The sequence below is a fragment of the Lampris incognitus genome, chromosome 3, assembly GCF_029633865.1.
Source record: "Lampris incognitus isolate fLamInc1 chromosome 3, fLamInc1.hap2, whole genome shotgun sequence".
NCBI classification, from domain to species: Eukaryota; Metazoa; Chordata; class Actinopteri; order Lampriformes; family Lampridae; genus Lampris; species Lampris incognitus.
This window is the reverse complement of record NC_079213.1, coordinates 4,905,514-4,931,249: the sequence shown is the minus strand read 5'-3', so window position 1 is coordinate 4,931,249 and position 25,736 is coordinate 4,905,514. Positions and strand designations below refer to the sequence as shown.

The window sequence follows — 25,736 nt, the reverse complement described above, 5'->3', positions numbered from 1 at the left end:
GACGACAAAGGCCTGCCAACAATTATGTATGAAGTGGAGGCAAAGCTTAACAGTCGAACATTAACTACCGCTTAAGCAGATGCAAATGATTTGAAGCCTCTCGCTCCAAACCATCTGCTCCAGCTCAACGTTCAAACTTTATTGATACCAGGTTTATTCAATCTACAAGACATGCTCTAGACGACGCTGGAATAAGTTCAGTATATTGCTAATTTGATTTGGACCAGACGGATTAAGGAATATCTCCCTCTAATGTAAGCGAGACCGCAACAGAATCGTATTAAAAGAAATTTCATTCCAGGAAACATAGTATGGACTTCACTGCACCTCAAGGATCCTGGGTAATGGCAAAGGTTCTGGAAACAGAATCAAGAATAAAAACTGAGTTTATTTATTTATTTTCAAATTTGGCTCTGTTATTTTCACTTGTTTGTAATCTTATGTGAAATGCCCATAACAACAAGGACCAGTATGTTAGAGCAACGTTTGTTTTGTTTTTAAGATAGCAATGCCATCTATAGGTGAAAAGTTGGCAAAAGGAGTATAGGAGTAAATGGCTAGCACCGCCCCAGCCAATTAATAGAATCAGGTGCTGGCAGTAGCTGGAAGATGCCGTCGAGCAATAGTTCTCAACCCCAAGCAACCGCAATAAAGAAACTAGTAGAATATAAAAGAAACACTTCTGGATCGCCACCTTGCTGTGGTGGATAAGCTTGCGTGTGCTAATGATCCCAAGAGCTATGCCGTCCGGAACTTGGCTCCTGGTAGGGTCACCCAAGGCGGCTTGGTCAAAGGGGAGGTTCCAGACGAAGCGCAATCCAATAAAGACTTCAATGGCAAAACTGGTGGAAGAAGTCTCCAGGTCACAATGGCAGTGAAGGTGGACAACGGCAGTGAAGGCGGATGAAGGCTGCAACAGTAGGTGGTCCCCAATCATCTTGGTTCTCCATGTCATTGGACTCTGACCACCCTCTGCCAAGGACAGTGTGGTGGCTGCGGGCGCATAAGCCACTCCATGTAAAAAGCTGTCACACGCAGGCGTCCTCCCATCATGCAGCTCCAGGATTGGCCTCTATGCCCACCTGAAGACCCAGAAGGAGGACAGTCATACTCAACCCTGAGTGACCACCGATGATGATAAAAAGAAACAAATGTAAAGAAAGGAGTATTTAGAGACAAGAAGCTTTTGAGTTTTTCTCTTTTTGATTTAATTTCATTTGTAAAGGCCCATTTTATTTATGAATGTATTTGAGCTTTTGTTTGTTCCGAACAAGCCACAATAAAAAGAACATCAAGATAAAAAAATGGGAATACCTGCGTGTTGGAACCTTTACTGCCACAGTAAAGGTATATACGCAGTGTGTATAGGGACTAATTTTATAAAACAAGTCACGGCATATTCAGTTCTCAGCGTTTCAGTGGAATACAACAGCAGCAATATATTCCGTTTGTTAGCATGCGATAAATGTGGAATGAGCTGGAGCCGTTGCGCCAATTCATTTTGAAGGAGCAATGGCCAACAGGGAAACTTCCACTTCCGTGTTTACCAGTTAAGTAGTGTAACTTCAGTGACATCGTTGGTCATCTTATCCAGAGGCCCAATTTTGTAACTTGATCACTCAGTCACTACAAACATGATCCCTCAGTCACGGTCATTCACGCTTGTAGGAGTGGCTCACTGGTCCAGTCCAGCCAAAAACCAACCGTTTTGACACCAAATATCATTCACAAGAACAAGACAACAGAACCAATACAGCCAATAACCTAACAGTTGTCAGGATTTAGCAAATGATGCTTTTATCCTGAGTCAGTGTCTTACTTTGATCAGGAATCAGGAACACTGTCCTTTAATTTCATGTACTTGCGTACATGAAATGAAACGAAATATCGTTTCCCCCAGCCCACAGCAGTGCAACACAAAGACAAAAACACATATCCAAAAATTACAAGAACACGTATCAAACTACGAAAAAAAAACATCACTGTGCAAGAGAACGAGCGCCAGCCAGCATAAGTGTCGGAACTGCTGGTCTGCATGGGCTAGCAGTTAGGTTAGCCTGCCCCGCTTCCGCGTCCTGTCAGCCCGCCCTCGGTGTTTCCTCCTCGGGCGCGGCTCCAGGCAGGGCCGTGGCCGCTGGGTCCACCGGACACAGCAGACCAAGCTCTCCCAGCTGATCCAATGCCAGCTCTCCCAGCCAGACACCTTTTGACATACCTCCCCGCATGCCACACGACAACACTAAAAATACAGTCAACGCTAGGCGAGGCCGCTGCCTGACCATCCTCGGTGTTATCGGAACTGCTGGTCTGCACAGGCTAGCAGTTAGTTCAGCCTGCTCTGCTTCCACGTCCTGTCAGACTGCCCTCGGTGTTTCCTCTTGGGGTGCGGCTACAGGCAGGGCCGTGGTCCCTGGGCCCACAGGATGCAGCAGACCAAGCTCTCCCAGCTGATCCAGCGCCAGCTCTCCCAGCCATCAAACACAGACATAAACTTAGACACAGATGTGGACAAAGACACTGAATGGATGGTACTGGGTGAGGCTGCCGCAAACATAAGTTCATGCCGCCATCTTCCCCCACCGGTACTGGGTGAGGCCGCTGCAAATGTGAAATTCGCGCCATCTTCCATCTTGATAATGACAGAATGAGTTCTTAACATTACCAGCCGCCACCAGTAAGGGGAAATGGGGCAAAGTCACGGTGCCATTGGTATAATTGATTAGTTCAGTTAAAAAGGTTAGAGATGCACTGACTGCAGTTTTCTTGGCCGATTCCGATTTACATTTTTTAAAAAGTCTGACCTGCCAATTCTGATTTTGGCCGACTCCGATCTTTTTTCTAAGAACTATAATTGACAGCATACACAAATATTTTTTCAATTTTTTTAATGGAAATTTCAATTGTATGTTCATAATAAAATATTGATGACCAAATAATTTTTACATTTTCTTCAAAGCTGCACCAGTTTACAGGACGTTCCCGCACAACTGGCTGTGTCTGCAGGTGGGAAACCGGATGTGGGTATGTGTCCTGGTCGCTGCATTAGTGCCTCCTCTGGTTGGTCAGGGCACCTGTTCAGGGGGAGGAGGAACTGGGGGGAATAGCGTGATCCTCCCACACGCTACACCCCCCTGGCAAAACTCCTCACTGTCAGGTCAAAAGAAGCGGCTGGCGACTCCACATGTATTGGAGGAGGCATGTGGTAGTTTTCAGCCCTCCCTGGATCGGCAGAGGGGGTGGAGCAGCGACCAGGACAGCTCAGAAGATTGGGGTAACTGGATGAATACAATTTAATCAGGAACACTATGTCATTTCATTTCATGTACTTGCGCAAATGAAATGAAATGAAGTATCGTTTCCCCCGGCCCACAGCAGTGCAACACAAAGACAAAAACACATATCTAAAAACTACAAGAACACATATCAAACTACAAAACAAACAAACAAACAAACAAACAAATAAATAAATCACTGTTCAAGAGAACGAACGCCAGGATGAGTGTCGCAACTGCTGGTCTGCATGGGTTAGCAGTTAGCTTAGCCTGCCCCGCTTCCATGTCCTGTCAGACCGCCCTCAGTGTTTCCTCCTCGGGCGCAGCTCCAAGCAGGGCCATGGTCCCTGGGCCCACCGGATGCAGCACATCAGGCTCCCCCAGCCAATCCAACGCCAGTGCCAGCCAGACACCTTCAACACACCTCCCCACACTACACGATGATACCAAAAACACAGTCAACGCTAGGCGAGGCCGCCGCCAGATCACCCTCGGTGTTATCGGAACTGGCCTAGCAGTTAGCTTAGCCTGCTCCGCTTCCACATCCTGTCAGACCGCCCTCTGTGTTTCCTCTTCGGGTGCAGCTCCGGGCAGGGCCGTGATCCCTGGGCCCAAGGACGCAGCAGACCAAGCTCTCCCAGCTCATCCAGAGCCAGCTCTCCCACCCATCAAACGAAGACACAATTAAACGAAGACACAAAAACTTAAGACGCAGACGTGAACAAAGACACTGCATGGACGGTCATGGGTGAGGCCGCCGCAAACATAAGTTCGCGCTGCCATCTCCCCACACCGGTACTGTGTGAGGCTGCTGCAAATGCGAATTCACGCCGCCATCTTCCCACACCAGAACCAGAATTGGGGAGGAAAGTGTGTGTGTGTGTGGGGGTCCAAAAATAAAAAAAATGAAAAAAATCACAGATCAGCCTATGTAACACTACCCATTTGTAAGCAACTTGCTATTCTATAAAAATTTTACATAGCTCAATCCCAGTATCCTCTTCTCATATTCACTGGGAAATACCCTTACATTTAGTTACATATCGGTGTATGGTACTGTTATACAGGAGTGTTTTAGTCCAAGCCATAATAAAACACGAATGATATCAAATTCATTCTGGTATGCAGATATGACCTAATACATGGGCCACAACACATCGTTCCAAAAACTGCTACAAACCTCTCATTCTCACTCAAACAAATCTCAAAATACAAAAGTGCTCCAGGTTACTGGAAAGAACTTTTTTGTACAAATAAAATCCTATAAAAATGAGTTGCAGTATATCCTAACTTTATCTAACATGTTTTACTTTCCCAAAGTAAACACCGGTTTTTGACAACATGCATTAGCATGTTGTGTGTGTAGTTGTGACGTTACGGTCTGTGCAACGTGAACCATCGTGCAGCGCATGCATGTGAATTTGACAGCCAGAGTCGGGTAAATCTAAGACTGACCGGCTGGTCACCGGTCATGGCCGATCAAGCTGACTATCGGCCAATTCTGGTCACCGGCCGATCGATTGGTGCATCTCTAAAAAAGGTATTCAAGTTTGATTAAAGATTAAAGTGAACTTACACCAAATTAGTCAGAAACAAAAATCACTGAAACCTTTGTCTCGCTTTTACTTCTGTGACCATTTTCACTTTGGTGATGTTTATGTTGATTATTATTAGTGCCACCAATTCATTTATAAAGCTATTTCACATTTAGTTCTAATATGGGCTGTGATCTTTCCCTCCTGTATTTTGTTATGCACACAAATTTGCCCCTCTCCTACCCACAATCACTAACACACACACACACACACACACACAACCTGCCCATCCATTAACCAGGGTCTGTATGCTGCCCCAACACATCCCTTAGGCACGCACACACACACACACACAACGAAATACTTTTGTATTCCACTCTTATCATGTAGTGCACGTCGCTCGCCTTGTATTTGTATACATCTGTACGTGAAATGTGCTTAAAAACAGAAATCACATGGCCCCTACCAACCTGAACACACGCCTGCGTCGGATCCCACTTGTAAACATTGTCGAAGGGTCTTCTGTCCACTGGGCAGGAGGGAACCATTTGGGACTTGAAGGTAAAAGAGACGAAAACAGTCTAATCCTTCAGTTTAAGTACAACAGCAGACACAGATTACTAGTCAGAAAGAGAAATTCTGATTACATGATAAGGTCTCGGCCAACAAACAGGAAATAAACAAGGACCGGACACTGGTAGGTCAGTGTTTTAATATCTTCGACTACGGTAATTGTGCACACTGAGATTTTCCTCTTTGTTAAGATTTTCTTTGTCAGACATTAGAGAGGCCACTATGGGATATTTCATTTGCTTTTGTAGACTTGTCAGACTAACATTCCCTCTATGTGTGTGTGTGTGAGACATTTTTGTATAAGAAGTGGGGTTGTTGTGAAGCATCTAGTGTGTTGGTGTAGTGTTGTGTGCCTGTCACGTCTCGCTCTCAACCTTCACCGCTGGCTAGCAGAAATGCCAACAGGAGAGCCGAGCATGCAAGTCTCTCCCTGCCAGTACATAGCCTCTCCACCAGCAAGCTCTATGTAGCGCCTCCTCGTGGCAACACACAGTAACTGGGTACACCTTGGACCCTGGCTGAACTACAAGGGACTCAGAGGAGGTCTGGCCCCTAGATGTGCGGTACGCAGGCCCACCGGTGGTGTGTGGGTATTTCCTGATGCCCATGAACCAGCCCTTAGCTATTGGTTAAATAGTGCCATTGCCTGGTGGATACCTCGGGGGAGGAACAGGCTACAAGAGTAAACCCCTACACAAAATCAGCGTCTGCAGTGCTGTTGTTTTATGTTTTTCTTGCGCTTTTGTATGTGTCTAAGTCAGAGTTCTGCTGGCGTAGTGTGTGCCCCCCCCTTCCTATCAACCCCTGTATGTCTGTGTTATGTTTATCTGTTGTCTTGTTTCACCCCATTTATTGTAAAGCAACTTTGAGTGTTAGAAAATAAGACTGATTTATTATTATCATTATTATTATATACTGGGCCAAACTCATGTCTATTTAATTAGCTACGTTACAGTCTTAAAATTTTGAGTGTCAAAGTCACAGTGAGCAGACCAACAAATCAAATTTCTGATAGGGGAAAATTTAACACATAAGAAAATGGCACAAAAAAGCCAGTCTGATATTGTTCAATATGATCATGTTGGACCAAATGCCACAGTGAATACAGAGTCTGATATTATTCAATATGATCATGTTGGATCAAATGCCACAGTGAATACAGAGGTGTTTGGATCTCACCTCCGCCCAGGTGAGCAGACACCGAAGGCAGAAGAGGTGGCAGCAGCCGCCAGGCATGGCCACGTCTCCAGCCAGGATCCCCAGACAGATGGGACACCTCTCTGCCTCCTCGGTCTCTGTCCCATCATCAGGAGGACCCTGGCCTCCTAGAGGAAAAACACAACACAACCACACAGAGAGCACAACTTTCAAACAAAACAACAAAAAAAACCCCACAACTTTACACTTCATCACACTGAGCTACCGAGGAAATGGACATGATGTAAAAAAAAAAGGAACTGAAGCTCAGGAATAGTTCTGACTGGTGTAATAACCATGTAATGACATGAAGCCTAGGCAACATTCTGCTTTTAAAAGGTTTATTTTAACACTCACCATTTTCAGATCCAGTCATCTCTGCCCCCCGCCTGGTCAGCCTAATGGCTGCTATTAAATAAATTTGAAGAAAAATGTGATAAAAATGACAGAAAAATGTTCGTCTGTCCTAACAAATGGAGTATTGTGTACAAGATGAGAGCATTTTATCTTATAGTGCTGAAATATGAAAGATGAGATACTTTAAAAATCATAAATATACTTCCAACAACAAAGCTGAAATCCAGGATTTTTCTCCCTTAATGCAAGTTATTTTCTCCAGGTGTATGATATAGCAAGGTTCCACAATACTACCAGTCATCTTTCCTATGGGTGGAGACACTCTCCAGTCTCCATATATATACCGTTGTTGAAATGTTTTGCCCGGGTAGGACGAACACTGGTGCAGCGGCAAACATGTACAAGTTGGAAACAACTCCAGCAGGAAAGAAAACTGAAGTGTGACTCTGATGTGTCCATGACAATCAATATTATGAATATCATTATATAGTGTGATGCGGCCTCTCTGTGTTAGCTTTGGCCCCAGGATCCATTTCTTACAAGGGTGGGAGCTATTTGCTGCTGAGCTGACGGTACACCTCGTTAGTAATTATGGCTGCCAGCAGATGGGAGAAAACACGGATTTCAGCTTCAGTAAATACCAGATAACATAAAACAACAGTTCACTAAATGTGTAAACATTCACTTAATAGATCACCAGTTCAACTTAATATAATATTCAGTTAAGGCTGTACCCCCATGCAAAAATGTCAAACGACAAGAAAAACAACAGACGGCCCGGATCCTGTGTATTTTGGCTGCAGAAATCGGAAGGGTGGGTGGGATGTGTGAGTAGGGGGTGGGGGGCTTCATTAAATCAGTACCGCTCACTAACCCCTGCTGAGTCATATTTTTGACAAGTGACTTTAAGGCAAGCTGAGATACTACATGTACCTCCTCCAATAATTAAAAGAAGAACACTACAGAGTCTGGGCCGAGGCTCCAGACTGAAGGTGCTGTTAACACATTTCAGCACAGGTGGTCTTTGCTGGATCAGGCCTGATTTGCAGTGTCACGGGTTTGAATTCGGCCCGAGTGCTTTACTGCACATCTTCATCTTCTCGTCACTTTTCATCGTCATGTCTGATAAAAGCTAAAATGCCCCAAAATTAATATCTTCCTCCAAATCCCTGCTCTGCTAAATTCTCCCCACTATATGGCTCCTATGGCAGTTGGGGAGGCCACAGACTTCCACGTATCCTCCAATACACATGAAGTCACCGAATGCTTATAGAAAACTCCACAACACTACACCAATGATCTGCGTTAAGACTAAAAGGATTTCCTTTTTGAATTTCTCCCCAATTGTACCTGGCCAATCGCCCCGTTCTTTGAGCCGTCCCAGTCTCTGCTCCACCCCCTCTGTCGATCCGGGGAGGGCTGCAGACTACCACACGCCTCCTCCCATACATGTGGTGTCGCCAGCCGCTTCTTTTCACCTGACTGTGAGGAGTTTCGCCAGGGGACGACTTAGCACGTAGGAGGATCAGACCATTCCCCCCCAGTTCCCCCTCCCCCCCGAACAGGCACACCGACCGACCAGAGGAGGTGCTAGTGCGGCGACCAGGACACATACCCACATCCGGCTTCCCACCAGCAGACATGGCCAATTGTGTCTGTAGGGACGCCCGACCAAGCTGGAGGTAACACAGGGATTCGAACTGGCGATCCCCGTGTTGGTAGGCAATGGAATAGACCGCTACTCTACCTGGACGCCTGACTAAAAGGATTTCAACTTGCCTACAGCATTAGAACTGTTAGTTTAAGGAAGTGTAACAACTGATGAGTCCAACTGGACAAAGCAAAAGTTGGCACATGGTGTCGTCAGTCAGAAATGAACATAAGACAACTATGTGTTTGTGTGCACTGCTGAGCCCGAGCAAATAGAATCCAGCTCAAAAGCCAAGTCACACAAGAATCCTGGATGAGGATGAGGACAATGACCACCGAATACATGGCGTAGAACTAAATAAATGTCAAGTAAAGTAGTTATTAAAGACCTGAGTTTTTTTTTAAAATACATTTAACAGTGGGGCTTACCAGCCATGCTTCAGACCATTCAACAAAGTAAACAAGACAAAACAAGGCTCAAAGTAGGTCTGTTGTGCAATGCCTAAACAACAGTTTTCCATAGAAACTTCACTCTCAACTTGAGATAACAGCTTCAACAGCTTGATTTCAGTCACCATAATGAGGGTAACACGGTAATCCTGCCCCCTGGAGGCCAAGTGTAGAATGTTGTTTTCTCACTAATGCTTGTGGCTTGCAACTGTGTGAAAGATAGCTAGCTAGCCATATGTGTCGCTGTGGGGATATTTCTAACCTAAGGTTCTGCATTGAAGACACAATCTAGTCTTGACACGAGCAAGCCATATGGAGAATTCTGAGAGTGGCTAACTCACTAGCATTGTAAACAGTCAGTCCTCATAGCAATTTTTCAGATTCAACTATATATGTAAGGAGAAAAATTAATGAGGTTGACGTTAAAAACCTGAGATGCAGTTTGTGGTTAACACAAGATTAAGATGCTATGTCCTTTTGTTACGAGACAATATCAATAAATTTATCAATAATTATCCCTGGCTAACAAGCTTTGAAGTATAAGTAAAATCAACGCGAGCAAAAAGCTATTGTTAGAATCATAGATCAGTCTGGGTAGCGTAGCGGTGTATTCAGTTGCCTACCAACAAGGGGATCGCCAGATCGAATCCCCGTGTTACCGCCGGCTTGGTCGGGTGTCACCACATACACAATTGGCTGTGTCTGCGGGTGGGAAGCTGGATGTGGGTATGTGTCCTGGTTGCTGCACTAGCGCCTCCTCTGGTCGGTCAGGGCACCTGTTCGGGGGGAGGAGGAACTGAGGGGAATAGCTTTATCCTCCCACACACTATGCCCCCCTGGCAAAACTCCTCACTGTCAGGTCAAAAGAAGCGGCTGGCAACTCCACATGTATCGGAGGAGGCATGTGGTAGTCTGCAGCCCTGCCTGGATCGGCAGATGGGGTGGAGCAGCAACCGGACGGCTCGGAAGAGTGGGGTAACTGGATGAATACAACTGAATCAGGAACACTTTGTCATTTCATTTCATGTACTTGCACACATGAAATGAAAAGAAATATCGTTTCCACCAGCCCACAGCAGTGCAACACATAGTCAAAATCACATATCCAAAAACTACAAGAACTAAAAAAAAACTATCCAACTACAAGAAGAAAAAAAATCACTGTTCAAGAGAACGAACGCCAAGATGACCGTCGGAACTGCTGGTCTGCATGGGCTAGCAGTTAGCTTAGCCTGCCCCGCTTCCATGTCCTGTCAGACCGCCCTCGGGGTTTCCTCTTCAGGCGCAGCTCCAGGCAGGGCCGTCGTCCCTGGGCCCACCAGACGCAGCAAACCAGGCTCCCCGAGCCGATCCAACACCAGCTCTACCAGCCAGACACCTTCAACACACCTCCCCACACGCCACACGACGACACCAAAAACACAGTCAACACTAGGTGAGGCCACCGCAAGACCACCCTTGGTGTTATCGGAACTGCCGGTCTGCATGGGCTAGCAGCTAGCTTAGCCTGCCCCACTTCCACGTCCTGTCAGACCGCCCTCGGTGTTTCCTCTTCAGGCGCAGCTCCAGGCAGGGCCGTGATCCCTGGGCCCACCAGACGCAGCAAACCAGGCTCCCCGAGCCGATCCAACACCAGCTCTACCAGCCAGACACCTTCAACACACCTCCCCACACGCCACACGACGACACCAAAAACACAGTCAACACTAGGTGAGGCCACCGCAAGACCACCCTTGGTGTTATCGGAACTGCCGGTCTGCATGGGCTAGCAGCTAGCTTAGCCTGCCCCACTTCCACGTCCTGTCTGACCGCCCTCGGTGTTTCCTCTTCAGGCGCAGCTCCAGGCAGGGCCGTGGTCCCTGGGCCCACCGGACGCGGCAGACAAAACTCTCCCAGCCGATCCAGCACCAGCTCTCCCAGCCATCAAACGAAGACACAATCAAATGAAGACACAAAAACTTAGACACAGACGTGGACAAAGACACTGCATGGACGGTACTGGGTGAGGCCGCCACAAACATTAAATTCGCGCTGCCATCTTCCCACACCAGTACTGGGTGAGGCCGCTGCAAATGTGAATTCGTGCCGCCATCTTCCCACACCGGAACAAGAATTGGGGAGAAAAAGGAGGGGGGAAAAAATCCCCCAAAAAAAATCACAGATCAGACTCTGTAACATTACCCATTTGTAAGCAACTTGCTATTTTATAAGAATTTCACATAACTCAATCTCAGAATCCTCTTCTCATATTCAATGAGAAATGCCCTTATACTTAGTTACATATCTGTGTATGGTACTAATATACAGGAGTTTTTTAGTCCAAGCCATAATAAAACACGAATGCTTTCTGGAACGCAGATACGACCTAGTACATGGGCAACAACACATTATTTGATAAACTGCTACAAACCAATGACTTCGATTCACTTCCATGTATTGTATATAGAAGGCCAGAAAGAAGAAAGAGAAGAAAGCCACTTTATATTGTCATTATATTGTTACAACGAATACGTCTTCTGCATTTAACCCATCCTTCTGTATAGGAGCAGTGGGCAGCTGCAGCACCCGGGGACCAACTCCAGTTCCTCCTTCCACTGCCTTGCTCAGGGGCACAGACAGGAGTATCAACCCTAACATGCATGTCTTTTTGATTGTAGGAGGAAACCCACGCAGACACGGGGAGAACATGCAAACTCCACACAGAGAGGACCTGGGATGGCCTGGGGTTCGAACCCAGGACCTTCTTGCTGTGAGGCAACAGTGCTAAACACTGGGCCACCTATATAATTGTATAATATCACTTCTTTCTCGTTTCATCAAAAATCGGAAGCTATTGCCCAAATAAAAAAAAAAGTAAGCTCATTTGCCAAACCCAAATGTCAAGTAATGACGTTAAAGATGATCTAGGAAAGTGCTATCCAAATAAAGTTTATTGCTAACAATATTTTAATAATAATATTTAATATTATTATCTATGAACTACTGAGCATGTCGTCATGAATATATCTACTTTCCAAGACTGACCCTGACGGCTTCTTCTAAAACTCATTCATTACAGAGTCCATCACATGCAGGAAATTGTATGATAGATAGATAAGACCATGCCACTGTGCCAGTCTTATGATACATACATAATACTGGCATGGTGGCGCAGTGGTTAGTGCAGTCGCCTCACAGCCAGAAGGTCCTGGGTTTGAGCCACGGGGTTGTCCAACCTTGGGAGACGTCCCGGGTCATCCTCTGTTAGCCTTTTTCCACCAACAGGGAACGGGTTCGGTGCCGGTTCACAAACCCTTTTTTTGAACGGTTCAGAGCATTTTGCCCAAAAATAAATTGGTTGCGAACCCGAAAAGTTCATTCTGAACCGGCACCAAAAAAATAGCAGGTTTTTCAGCGTGAACCGTGACGACATCAATGGGCGCGTGACATTCCAGAGGAAGAGGAGAGGAGATAGCCTGACGGTAGATAATGGTGAAATCGGCAGATAACAAGGGTGGTCAGCTGAGGAAACTCAGTGTTTGGTTGTTAACTGGGCATCTCCCGACTTTCAGGAGAAACTAGAGAGTAGCACGAGAAAGAGTAAGCTGTATGGCGAATTAGTGGAAGAGATGGCCAAGAATGGGTTCACTCGAACGCAAGAACAAATCATCAACAAGTTAAAAAAAACTTCAGAAGGACTACAGAGACGATAAAAAAAGAGTTGTCCAAAAGTGGAGCTGGACGACATAATAACATGATGCCATATTATTACTAGCTAGTGGGTTTTAGTGGGACGTGGCTAATGTTTACATCCGGTGTGCAACGCACAAAGTCCCCCGTTGATGACGTACAACGGTTCTGCGAAAAATGGATCGAAAGGCGGGCCCGTTCGCCACACAACACCAAGGTTCTCAGAATCCTGAATGGAACCGGTGCCTGAACCAGAGCTGCTTTGGTCGAAAAGGGCTCTGTGTTGGAGTTTGCATGTTCTCCCCGTGTCAGTGTGGGTTTCCTCCGGGGGCTCCAGTTTCCTCCCACAGTCCAAAGACATGTAGGTCAGGTGAACTGGCAGTACTAAGTTGTCCCTAGGTGTGAATGTGTGTTTGTCGGCCCTGTGACGGCCTGGCGGCCTGTCCAGGGTGTCTCCCTGCTTGCCACCCAGTGACTGTTGGGATAGGCTCCAGCATCCCCGCGACCCTGAGAGCAGGATAAGCGGTTTGGATAATGGATGGACATACAAAAGACATATATATGGCATTTCTATAACATACACTCGTGAGCCAAAACATTATGACCACCTGTCTAATATGCTGTCGGTCCTTCATGTGCCACCAAAACAACACTGTCCCGCTAAGCAGGGGTGGGCAATCTTATCCAGAAAGGGCCGGTGTGGGTGCAGCTTTTTGTTCCAACCAAGCAGTTACACACCTGATCCCACGAATCAAAGAGTAGAGTCTTTGCCGAGGAACTTGATTAGGAGACACAGGTGTGTAACTACTTGGTTAGAACAAAGACCTGCACCCACACCGGCCCTTTCTGGATAAGACAGCCCACCCCGGCGCTAGGGCATGGACTCCAAAAGACCCCTGAGGGTGTCCTGTAGTATCCGGCACCAAAAGATTAGCAGCAAATCCTTCAAGTCCTGTAAGTTACGAGGTGGAGCGAACTTGTTGGTCCAGCACATCACACAGATGCTCAATTGGATAGAGATCTGGAGAATTGAGGCCAGGGCAACACCTTGAACACTTCAACATGTTCCTCAAACCATTCCCGAACAATGTGTGCAGTGTGGCAGGGCGCATTAAGGCGAGGTCAGTCACACATGCGCAAAGTTAACATTGGCAAATTTTCGCCTACCACTCATTTCCATTCTATGTGAGCAAAGGAGCGAACAAAACATTCGCATCTGGTGGCAAAGTCAATTCACGAAATTCGCCGGTCAAGGTTCACCAAAGTTGAACTCCACACAAAACGAAGTTGCGAATTTGCTTTTCCACCGCAGGCCAACGTTTTATTCGCCCCTACACTCACACAGAATGGAACAGGGGCGAATATTCGCCAACGTTCATTTTACGTATGTGTGACCATACCCTTATCCCGCTGAAAGAGGCCACTGCCATCCGGGAATACCATTGCCATGAAGGGGATGTATCTGCTCTGCAACTAGGGATGGGTACCAAAACCCAGAATTAAACAGGCACCGGTGCTAAATTATAAAAAACCGTAGCATTAAAAAAAAAAAACACCGTAGTATCGATATGCTCCGGCGTTAACGGTTCTGCTATCAGTATTGGAGAAATTAAGAAAATAAATGTCCTATCCATTTAAGCTACAAAAATGTTAACTTACACCTTTCATCACACCAACTCTACTTCTAATGTGCAATAATAGTGAGACATTTGTCTACGATGCATTTTCACTATTCCCAATCCAGAAGAGAGACCTTTCTCAATCCAGAAGAGACCTCTCTCTCTCTCTCGCAGCCATGTTTGAGCCGAGGGGCAGAGCCAGCTCTCTGCCTCCTTCTCTCAGACACACACAGAGCCTGCTCTCAGTGACAATGGTGGCGAGAACTAAACGGTCCAAAGTGTGGTTGTACTTCACTAGAGTCGCTGCTGACAATGCTCGTTGCCACAGGTGCAACAAGTCTTCTACATGCAAGGGCAGAAACACAAGCAATCTTTTGAAACATCTAGCGAAAGTGCAGCAAATACAGGTGGAGAAATGCAGTGTTCAGCTGCACAGATAATAGCTCATCTCTTGTTGGCCCGTCCACCTCAGGTTTGTTATGTGTGCTAGCAGCCTAGAGCCCACACCGAGCTAACTAACTTACGCAACCATGGGCTGGTGACTAAAAATAACGGTCTGTCCAGACAGGAGAAAATAAAGCACCGTTAATTCCATTCTTCATTTGGTCTGTTTTTTTTTTCTTTCTTAAAAAATAACAAAAACAACCAATAGAGTACCGTTGAAGTACCAGATCGATAAGCAGTATCGGTAAGAGTAGTTGTACCGTTAAAATACCCATCGATACTCATCCTTATCTGCAATGATGTTTAGGCAGGTGGCCTGCGTCAAACTGACGTCCACATGAACGGCTGGGCCAGGGTTTCCCAGCAGGACACTGTCCAGAGCATCGCACTCCCTCCACCAGCTTGTCATCTTCCCACAGTGCACCCTGGTGCCATCACTTCACCAGGCAAACGGTGCAAACGCACACAGCCATCCACACGATCTCAAAGACAACGGGGCTCATCTAACCGGGTGACCTTCTCCCCCATCTCCAAGATCCAGTTCTGACACGTGTGCCCATTGTAGATGCTTTCTCCATGGTGGACAGGAGTCATCATGAGCACTCTGCACCGGTCTGCGGCAACGCAGCAGGGGGCAATGCGGTGTGTCGTGGCACATTCCTCCCGTAACCATCATGAAGATGTTCTGCGGTTGGTGCCACAGTGGACCTTCTGGCGGTTCCCGACCAGACGGGATGGCCTTCGTCGCCCTCACGCATCGATGAGCCGTGGATGCCCCGACACCCTGTCACCGGTTTGTGTTTTTTGTCCCTCCTCAGGCCACTGGCGGTGGGTACTCACCACTGCTGAGCGGGAGCGCCCCACAACCCCGGCCGTTTCAGAGATGCTCTGACCCAGTCGTCTGGACTTCACAACGTGGCCCTTGTCAAAAGTCGCTCAGGTCTTCATTACTGCCCATTTCACCTGCATTCAACATGTTGCCTATGAGGACTGAGTGTTCGCTTACCATCTAACCCAGAGTTTCTCCAACCTCTCCCGGAGGACCACTTGTCCTGCATGTTTTGGATCTCCCCCTGCTCCAAACACAGCTGATTCAAATGATCAGCTCGTTATGAGCTCCCGAAGCGGCCTCATAACAAAACTGATCATTTAAATCAGCTGTGTTTGGAGCAGGGGGAGATCCAAAACATGCAGGACAAGTGGTCCTCCAGGAGAAACGCTGATCTGGTCTGATCTACCCAGGCCTTGACCTGTGCCCCTGTCCGGAGCCCTTGTTTGGAGACGATACACGTTATTCGGTTCACCTGTGAGAGGTCATGATGTCTCGGCTCGTCGGTGTACTTAAGACAATTAGGCTTGGCCAGCTGGAACAGGTCGGTCCCGGGGCCTGCAGCTTACGGAGCGGTCCTTTGAGACCAGGTCACAGGCAGCCACCCCCAGTCGTCGCAGACGCGTATCACGTAAACAGGAAAACACGAACCAGGCGATCAGACGGCTTCTGCCACATAACTACCAGAATCGGCGTGGATGACAGACCTCGTTCGGTCCACTCTAGACCGACTCCGCGGCGTTCATGAGGGAGCCCACCAGACGCCGGGCTCGGCTCAGCCCGCAGGCTTCTCCTCCCCCCCCCCCCCCCACACACTCGGAGGTCGCTCACACTACTGCCGCGTCCAGCCCGGCGAGCGGCGGGTCGGCGCGGCTTCCCGGCGAAGCCGCTCTCCCCGGGTGGCCCGGAGTGGGTTTTAGCTCTCGGGGGGGGGGGGGCGGACGGACTATTTAACGTCCCGCAGTAACTCGGCTCACGACGACAACACCACCACCGACACGGCTGTCGTCGGGTTAGCCGAGCGGCTAAGGCTAGCTAAAAACATAGCCGTCGGTGCGGCGGCTAAGCTAGCCGCTAGCTGGGTGGTAAACACGGCACCGCGGACGCCTGTGATTAGCACGCACGGCTGAACTGAAGGTCAAGAAACTTGCGAGCGCTTGTAGCTAACGGCTAACGAGCTACTCGGGGTTGTGCTGCCCCCCCCCTCCGCCGACGTGCTAACGCCGCCTCGTTTAGCTGGTGACGGACAGCTAACGGTTAGCAACCATCGGCTAACGCTAGCTGCTGCTGCTGCTACTTACCCCCAAAGAGCGTCGCTAGCTTAGCTACAGCGGCCAGCTAGCAGGCGGGGAAGCGTTGGTCGCCGAAGCCGGAGCCTCTCGCTAAAGGAAACGGGGCGCAATCGTCACGTCCCGGCGGTTATTTTTGGCCAAAAACTCAACGTCGCCTTCCAAAAGTCTCCGCCACATGTCTCGAACGTCTGCCCGAGACTTGTGGGCGCAACTTCCGCCCCCTGCCGGCGCGCTGCCGCACTGCAGCGATGGAAGCGGATTACCCCCCCCCCCCGCCACCTGTTGCCCGCGCGCGCTCCGCAGCCCGGGATCCAACGCAAGTCTTTAACGTTACTTAACGGCGCCTTTTGTGTGAGCGGACCGGGGCACGTTTTAGTCGTCTGTCCCCGAATCCCGCCGCACTTCAGTTCCGCGGGGGGCCCACTTCCTCTTCCTCTTCCTCCTCTTCCTCCTCTTCTTCTTCTTCTTCTTATCTGTCATCTACTCCCGTGTTTTCACAATGTGTGTGTGTGTGTGTCTATAAACGGCCAAACTAAAGCACTTGGGGCCTTGATTCTTTCTGGAGGTTATTGGGGATGATCAGGGGCACCTATAAAACAGCAGAACATTAAAATTATCCAGAATTTTTAGAAAATGCACATTTTGCATATTAATGCGTAATTAAATATGCAAAATATGAATTTTTCTAAAAATGGCTAAAAAAACACTTTTCTCGGCATTTCAGGTGATTCTGAGGATCTTTGATTGTTTCACCTCTAAATAAAATTTTCTGGGACTTAGAAATAAATGTTTTGGCATTATGAAAAATATATGCATTTTTGCAAAAATGCATTTATGATCCTAATTCTTTTTGGAGGTGGTAGGTATTGTCTCAGAGAGTAAGGAGAAAATCCCAGAAAATTCAAATTATGCATAATTATGCATAAATATGCAAAATATGCATTTTTCTAAAAATGGCTAAAAAAACAATTTTCTCGGCATTTCAGATGATTCTGAGCATCTTTGATTTTTTCACCTATAAAAAAAAATTCTAGGACTTCAAATGTTTTGGCATTATGCAAAATATATGCATTTTTGCAAAAATGCACTTATGATCCTATTTTTTTTTTGGAGGTGGTAGGTATTGTTCCAGAGAGGACCAGAAAAATAGCAGAAAATTAAAATAATTATGCATAATTGTGCATAATTATGCAACATATGCATTTTCTAAAAATGGCTAAAAACCACTTTTCTCGGCATTTCAGATGATTCTGAGCATTTGGGGGGAGGGAGTTGGAGTGGGGGGGGGTTTAGGGGCAGGGGGAAGGCGGTTAGCTGGCAGGATGAAGAGGAGGAGGGAGATTTAGACGGGTGGAGAACCAAACCGCTACATTGTAGCGGGGTCCTTCTAGTATATCAATAATCTATCAACGATCCATTTTAATCTTCTTCCCACGCATCCTGGAAAACCCGGAAATTTATAGCCCGGCTTTCCTGTCACGGGAAACACCGGAAACACGGTCAAATCGATCCAGCACCCTGGACATGCCGTTAAGGTCGTGGGAAATGTAATGCTGGGTTGTAACGTTTGATTTTTACCCGCTGACATGGAATATTTTCACCGTAGTTTTGTGTTTTGGACTGAGAGGGCCTATTTAGTTCATTCTGAATAATATGACCTTCTGTCAGCGACAGCTGCAAAGTGTCCTGGGGAAGGCCTTTGCAAAGTCCTGGAGAGTCCTGACAGAGTAGGATCATGAAAAACAGAGCTGGTGCTGGTGTACAAACACCCCCTTTATCAAGAAAAGGGTCCTGCACTGCTCCGTTGGCATGTGGACACTGCTTGGCATCCTGTGCATCATGCTCTTCATACGTCCATTATAATTCTGTTCTCCTCTTTCCATGTTGTATTGTGTAAACTGCGTGAACACAACATCCACTGCACGCTGTCCGTCTTGGGAGAGAGACCCCTCCTCTGCTGCTCTCCCTGAGGTTTCTCCCTGTTAAAGGGGTTTCTTAGGGAGTTGTTCCTTATCTGATGAGAGGGTCTAAGGGCAGGATGTTGTGTTGCTATTAAGCCCACTGAGGCACATTTGTAATTTGTGATATTGGGCAATACAAATAAAACTGATTTGATTTGAAAAGAAAGAAAAGGAAACCTCAGGGAGCGCAGCGGAGGAGGAGGGGTTATTTCCCCGGGACAGACAGACACACAAAAGAGACGGGGCACACGAGCAGTGTGCCCCGTGTGTTAAACAATCTAGTTAGAAACCCCACTGCCACCTCTCCTAAACACCTCCATGCCTCCACAGGTAGGTCATCAGGACCAACTGCTGTGGTGGCCAGCGATACAGAGAAATTGCAACAACAACAAAAAAAATCAATGAGACGAGGATCCTTCAAAATAAGACTTTTATTGACATATCAACCAAGTCTGAGTCAGGTCTGCAGAGTGACTGAAAATCAGACAGAAGCCTCCCTGTCTTTATACCATTTACAAATCTAGTGAACAAGCTACTTGCGTCAGTCAATGTCCTGCTTTTAATCCGGGACCTTGTTGATCAGGACGATGGTGGAGCAGGAGCCTCTCTATCGATGCCAGGATGACGTTAGGACGTCTTCGGTCATCCCCCTTTGACGGTCTAATGGTCATCTTGATATGCTGCGACTACTGCTGCTACGGTTTTCTGCGTAATAATGGTGACACTTACATGATGGAATGTCACTTGTCCTACTTTTGGGCATAAACAACTTTATCTTCTACTAACGTTCTGCCCTGGTTATACGGCCTTGTGCTACTTGCCACAATTGCTTGTCACTCTAGTCACATGAAATGACAGATACCCACATGTGCCCTTACGTACTACCATACTGCCTTTCCACTCTTCATCCTCTTCATAGCTGCCCTCACTTCTTTTCCTTGCTAATCCACTGCACTTGCTGATTCACTATCCCCACATCATCCAACCTTCTCTCGCTCTCATTTTCTTCATTCCTCAGCCCCTCAAAGTACTCCTTCCACCTTCTCGGCACACTCTCCTCACTTGTCAACACATTTCCATCTCTATCCTTAATCGCCCTAACTTGCTGCACATCCTTCCCAGCTCGGTCCCTCTGTCTAGCCAATCGGTACAAGTCCTTCTCTGCTTCCTTAGTGTCCAACCTCTTATACAACTCACCATACACCTTTTCCCTTGCCTTCACCACCTCTGTCTTTGCTTTATGCTGCATCTCCTTGTGCTCCTGTCTACTTTCTTCATCTCTATATCCCACTTCTTCACCAGCCTCTTCTTCTGTATACTTTTGCGTACTTCCTCGTTCCACCACCGAGTCTCCTTGTCTTCCTTGTGCTGTCCAGATGACACGCCCGGTACTTTCCCAGCTGTGTCCCTCACTATTTCTGCAGTGGTTGCCCGGCCATCCAGCAACTCTTCACTACCACCCAGTGCCTGTCTTAACTCCTCTCTGAACTCCACACAACAGTCGTCCTTCTTCAACTTCCAAAATTTGATCCTTGGCTCTGTTTTCACTTTCTTCCTCTTCTTGATCTCCAAAGTTATCCTACAGACCACCATCCGATACTGCCTAGCTACGTTCCCCTTGTCACCACCTTGCAGTCTGCAATCGCTTTCAGATTGCACCTCTTGTATAAGATATGCGTCTCCTGGATCACCACCCTGCCATGATGGAGAAGCTTGCGTGTACTAATGATCCCAAGAGCTATGCCGCCCTGAGCTTGGCTCCTGGTAGGGTCACCCAAGGCAGATAGGCCAAGGGGGAGGTTCCAGACTAAGCGCAATCCAACAAAGAACTCAATGGCGGAACTGGCGGAAGATGTCTCCAGGTCGCAACGGCAGTGAAGGCGGATGAAGGCTGCAACAGAGGATGGTCCCCAATCGTCTTGGTTCTCCATGCCATTGGACTCTGGCCACCCCTGCCAAGGACTGTGTGGTAGCTGCAGGTGCATCAGCCACTCCACGTAAAAAGCCGTCACACGCAAGTGTCCTCCCATTATGCGGCTCCATCATCGGCCTCTATGCCCAGCTGAGGACCCAGAGAGAGGACGGTCATACTCAACCCCGAGTGACCGCCAATGATGATAAGATAAAAGTCCACCTGTGTGCACTTTCCTCCACTTTCACATCACCGTGTTCCTCCTTCTTCTTGAAATATGGATTCACCACAGCCATTTCCATCCTTTTCGCAAAATCCATCAGCATCTGTCCTTCCACATTCCTCTCCTTGACACCATACCTACCCATCACCACCTCTGTTCCCTTCACCAACATGCCCATTGAAGTCCGCTCCAATCACCACTCTCTCCTCCTTCTCCACCACCTCATCCAACTCACTCCAGAATTCTTCTTTCTCTTCCATCTCACACCCAACTTGCGGGGCATATGCTCTGACAACGTTCATCATCACACCTTCGATTTCCAGCTTCATACTCATCACTCTGTCTGACACTCTCTTCACCTCCGACAAACTCTTCCTTCAGAATGACCCCTACCCCATTTCTCCTCCCATCCACACCATGGTAGAAGAGTTTGAACCCACCTCCGATGGTCCTGGCTTTACTCCCCTTCCTCCTGGTCTCTTGCACACACAGTATATCTACCTTCCTTCTCTCCATCATATCAGCCAGCTCTCTCCCTTTACCAGTCATCGAGCCAGCATTCAAAGTTCTGACTCTCACCTCCACACTCCCATGCTTCCTCCTCTCTAGCTGCCTCTGGACATGCCTTCCCCCTCTCCTTCTCCTTCACCCAACAGTAGTATAGTGTCCACTGGCACCCTGCTGGCCAGCAGTACTGGTGGTGGTCGTTGGTAACCCGGGCCTCGACCGATCCAGTATGGAAAATCTGATGTATGATCTGCATATGATTTGTCAAAGGTTTTATGCCGGATGGCCTTACTGATGCAACCCTCCCCATCTATCCGGGCTTGGGACCGGCACAAAGAATGCACTGGCTTGTGCATCCCCAGTGGCTGTGTTAATAAAAATAATTTAAAAAAAAAACATTAGGAGTGTGAAATAAAAATTCCTCTTTATTTGGCATTTGTTCACCTTGCAGTGAATTTGACTTTATAATTTCCCCAATAGTTTCGTTACCACTGCAGTATCATTTTAAACACGGCGTTTATCCGTCTGTTGTTCAGCTGTGTTGACTTCCTCCTGAGCAAGACTGGCAAGTTTTTCACAAACCGGTCCACCAGTTCCCACATTAGGTTAGTCTGAAAGGCTGTCCAAACAGGTCTGAGCAAACGATCCGATAAAATCTCCAACTTAAAGCCACAGTCCCTGATTCAACTGTAAACCAGAGGGTCACCCCGCTACCACAACACAAACCAGGTTTCTTAACATAACAACTAAAGCTGAGTTTCCAGGCTTTTCTGTTGCAGTCAGAGGTTTGTTCCCATTGCAAACGGTTTACAGACTGCAGTAAAACATGTTCAGTTACCATCGGTCGAGAGAGACAAAATGCACATTTTCAAATTATTATACCTCAATTTGAGGGCAAAGAAATCACAAATTGGGCCTCTAGACTACTGAATCAAACTGTACAAAACTAGTATCAAGTTACTCACCAACCCAAGACCAGGACTTTAAAAGGTGGAATGAAAATCTCGTGAAAGACCAGATTAAAACAGGTTTGGTGTTCACAATATCTGGAAATGTTGTACATCTGTGTTTACAAGATTAGTGCAAGTTTTAAAACAAACCAAAAACGACCAAAAAAAGTAAAATCAGGGAGGGGCGTCCGGGTAGCGCAGCGGTCTATTCTGTTGCCTACCAACACGGGGATCGGCGGTTCAAATCCCCGTGTTGCCTCCGGCTTGGTCGGGCGTCCCTACAGACACGACTGGCCGTGTCTGTGGGTGGGAAGCCAGATGTGGGTGTGTGTCCTGGTCGCCGCGCTAGTGCCTCCTGTGGTGGGTTGGGGCGCCTGTTCGGGGGGGAGGGGGAACTGGGGGGGGAATAGTGTGATCTGATCCTCCCATGCGCTACGTCCCCCTAGTGAAACTCCTCATGTCGGAGGAGGCATGTGGTGGTCTGCAGCCCTCCCCGGATCGGCAGGGGGGGGGGGGCGGAGCAACGACGGAATACTGCGGTAATTGGCTGGAAACAATTGGGGAGAAAAAGGTGGAAAATAAAAAGGTGGAAAATAGATGAATAAATAAACTAAACAGGAAGAAGAAACCCTAGGATCCGACACAGTGATTAAAAAGAAGCCAAACGGGGGAACGCGCCGGCAGAAGAGACGCAAACGGGACGAGGACGGAAAAGAGAGCGAGAGCCAGGTGGAAATGTTCAGTCTTTTTATTTAAAAACTATAAACAGTCACCAAAGTAAATAAAGCCAATCTCTAACAGACTGTTAGATCTATGTATAGTCGCACATCCTACTGACACGGCAGAAATGAGGATGGGTTGTGGGGTGGCCCCGGTCAGATGCTAATACGACAGGCAGTCATCAAATGTTACACAACACACCGTAGAGGACAGTCTGAGGACAGACAGGAGCCGGAATGTGGCATATGGTATTAAGAATGAAAAAATAGTACAAGAAAAAACTCCACACTATATTAAGATAGAAAAAAGTAGTGACGAAAATATCATACCTGCACGTAAAGCAAGGAAACACAGGAGAAAGCCTGTATAAAAAACTCCATGTATTGAAACCAATTTACAGATAGAAAAAAACATCCGGTACGCACGCCGACTCCCGGTGCTCGTACTATGACAAAAAACGCTTACAGTGGATACATGTCACGGGTGTGTGAGGAGGGTGTGTGTACGTGTGTGTGTGTGTGGGGGGTGGGGGTGTGGGGTGGGGGGGGTGAGGGGTGGTTTGGTGGGAAAAGGGGGGGGGGGACAGAATACCTTCAATATTTTTTTTTTCTTCTACAAAATGACATGATATATTATTCCATACTCTTTCAGCCAGCAAAATGAGTTCTACAAGGTATTATAATACAAAAAATGTCACAGTTTCACAAAAAACTGTTTTCTCCTCACCCCCCACCCCCACCCCACCCCACCCCACTACCCAAAGCTTTACAGCATCAGTACCTTTGCAGGATTATTTACATTTATTAAGTACATTCATCCACTGCTGAGTATAGAATCACATTAGATACAAGTGACCAGGGATCATAAAAAAAAAAAAAAAACAAAACAAAACAAAACGTACTACTGTATTCAATCCTACCAAAGTAATGCTTCTATGACTCCACAGAGCAAGTCTCCAGTGGCTGTATCTTCTTTATATATATTCACAAATATTTACACGATTCTTTCTCATTAATTGTAATGGTATTTTATTTCAATAATAAATAAGTGAAAATATATTGACTCAAGTAAGAAAACCAAGCTACCAAGTTCTAAAGAAAAACAAAAAAATAATAATAATCTGCGCCGCTCGCCGTGCCGTGCCCCCCCCCCCCCCCCCCCGGTCCTCCTCCGTCGACCTCCGCTCACTCCCGCTCACATCATCAGTTCTTTCCAAAACAGGCAGGGGACTAGAAAACGAAACGAAACGGGAAATGTGCTCGTATTTGGATTTTTTTTTTCTCCCCCCCCCGGTGGCGGAGTCCCCCAGGGAAGCAGTCTTAAGAGGTCCCCCTGGTGGGCAGCTGGTGGAAGACCCCCGTGGCAGTTTGTTGTGAGAACCGGTACTTTTTTTTGAGGGGGGGGGTGGACAGCGGGAAGATGAGGGTTCAGTTAGAGACGGCTGTTGCCTCTTGCCCCCACATACCCACATCGGTTCCCATTCTTTTCTCTCCCCTCTTCTCCAGAGCGAGAGAGAGGAACAGGGAGATAGATGGAGTGAAAGAGGGAGAGCTGACCAGAGAGGTTGTCCTGTGGGTCTCAGGCCTGGAGCGAGCGGGTCAGTTCATAAAGGCATTTGGCGAGCGTGGTGGACACCTCCATGTTGCTAATTGCCAACACAGAGAGGTGGGCCTCATGCCTCTTCACCAACCTGAGAGAGAGACAGAGAAAGAGAGACAGAGACAAAGAGAGAGACAGACAGAGAGACAGAGACAGAGAAAGAGATATCCAGGTTAAAAAACAAAACACAAATCAGGAATCAGGAACAATTTGTCGCTTCTTTCATGTACTTGCGTACACAAAGGCAACGTAATTCTGTTCCCCCCAGACGACAGCAGCACGACACAAAAGACAAAAACACACATCCCAAATTTCCCAAAAACGACACCACCAAAAACACACAAAAACAGAGAGAACAAAGCAAAAAGAAAAACACAGTTAACAACACAGTCCAAAAACGCCACTGTCCAGAGAACCAACACCAGCCAGGATGACTGTCAGAACTGCCAGTCTGCATGGGCTAGCAGTTAGCTTAGCCTGCCCCGCTTCCGAGTCCCGCCAGACCGCCCCCGGTGCCACCTCCTCGGGCGCTGCTCCGATCAGGGCCGTGGTCCCTGGGCCCACAGGCCGCAGCAGACCAGGATCCCCCAGCCGATCCAGTGCCGGCTCTCCCAGTCATCAAACCATGACAAACTTAGATGCAGACGTGGACAAAGACACTGCATGGACGGTACTGGGTGAGGCCGCCGCAAATGTAAGTCCACGCCGCCATCTTCCCACACCGGTACTGGGTGAGGCCGCTGCAAACGTGAATTTGCGCTGCCACCTTCCCACACCGGAAGCGGAAGTTGTCTATCTATCAAGTATCAATCAAAGGGATGATTTGTGACACAGGACGCACATGAAATCAAAATCACTGTTTATCGTTTATTATTTACTGCTGAAAAATAATCACGTCATCAGCGTTTGTGGGAGCATGCATCAGTGTTGAGGGTATTCAGCCACTCACCAAGTTCCCCAGCAACAGTTACGGTACA

At 47.5% G+C, this 25,736-nt stretch overlaps 2 protein-coding genes across 2 annotated transcripts in view; both read right to left on the bottom strand.

Annotated features, from left to right (window-relative positions):
- scaf11 (SR-related CTD-associated factor 11) overlaps window positions 1-17,085 on the bottom strand; it is a 46,918-nt gene extending 29,833 nt beyond the window's left edge. Inside the window, exons 1-4 of the mRNA XM_056275815.1 lie at window positions 16,897-17,085; window positions 6,935-6,985; window positions 6,560-6,705; window positions 5,278-5,361 (exon numbers count right to left, since the gene is read on the bottom strand). Coding sequence (XP_056131790.1) covers window positions 5,278-5,361; window positions 6,560-6,705; window positions 6,935-6,953 — 249 coding nt within the window. The 5' untranslated portion in view covers window positions 6,954-6,985; window positions 16,897-17,085. The remainder of the gene's footprint in view (window positions 1-5,277; window positions 5,362-6,559; window positions 6,706-6,934; window positions 6,986-16,896) is intronic.
- Window positions 17,086-24,343: 7,258 nt separating this feature from the next.
- arid2 (AT rich interactive domain 2 (ARID, RFX-like)) overlaps window positions 24,344-25,736 on the bottom strand; it is a 76,231-nt gene continuing 74,838 nt past the window's right edge. The window contains exon 21 of the mRNA XM_056276269.1: window positions 24,344-24,850. Within this exon, the coding sequence (XP_056132244.1) occupies window positions 24,739-24,850 (112 nt within the window). The 3' untranslated portion in view covers window positions 24,344-24,738. The remainder of the gene's footprint in view (window positions 24,851-25,736) is intronic.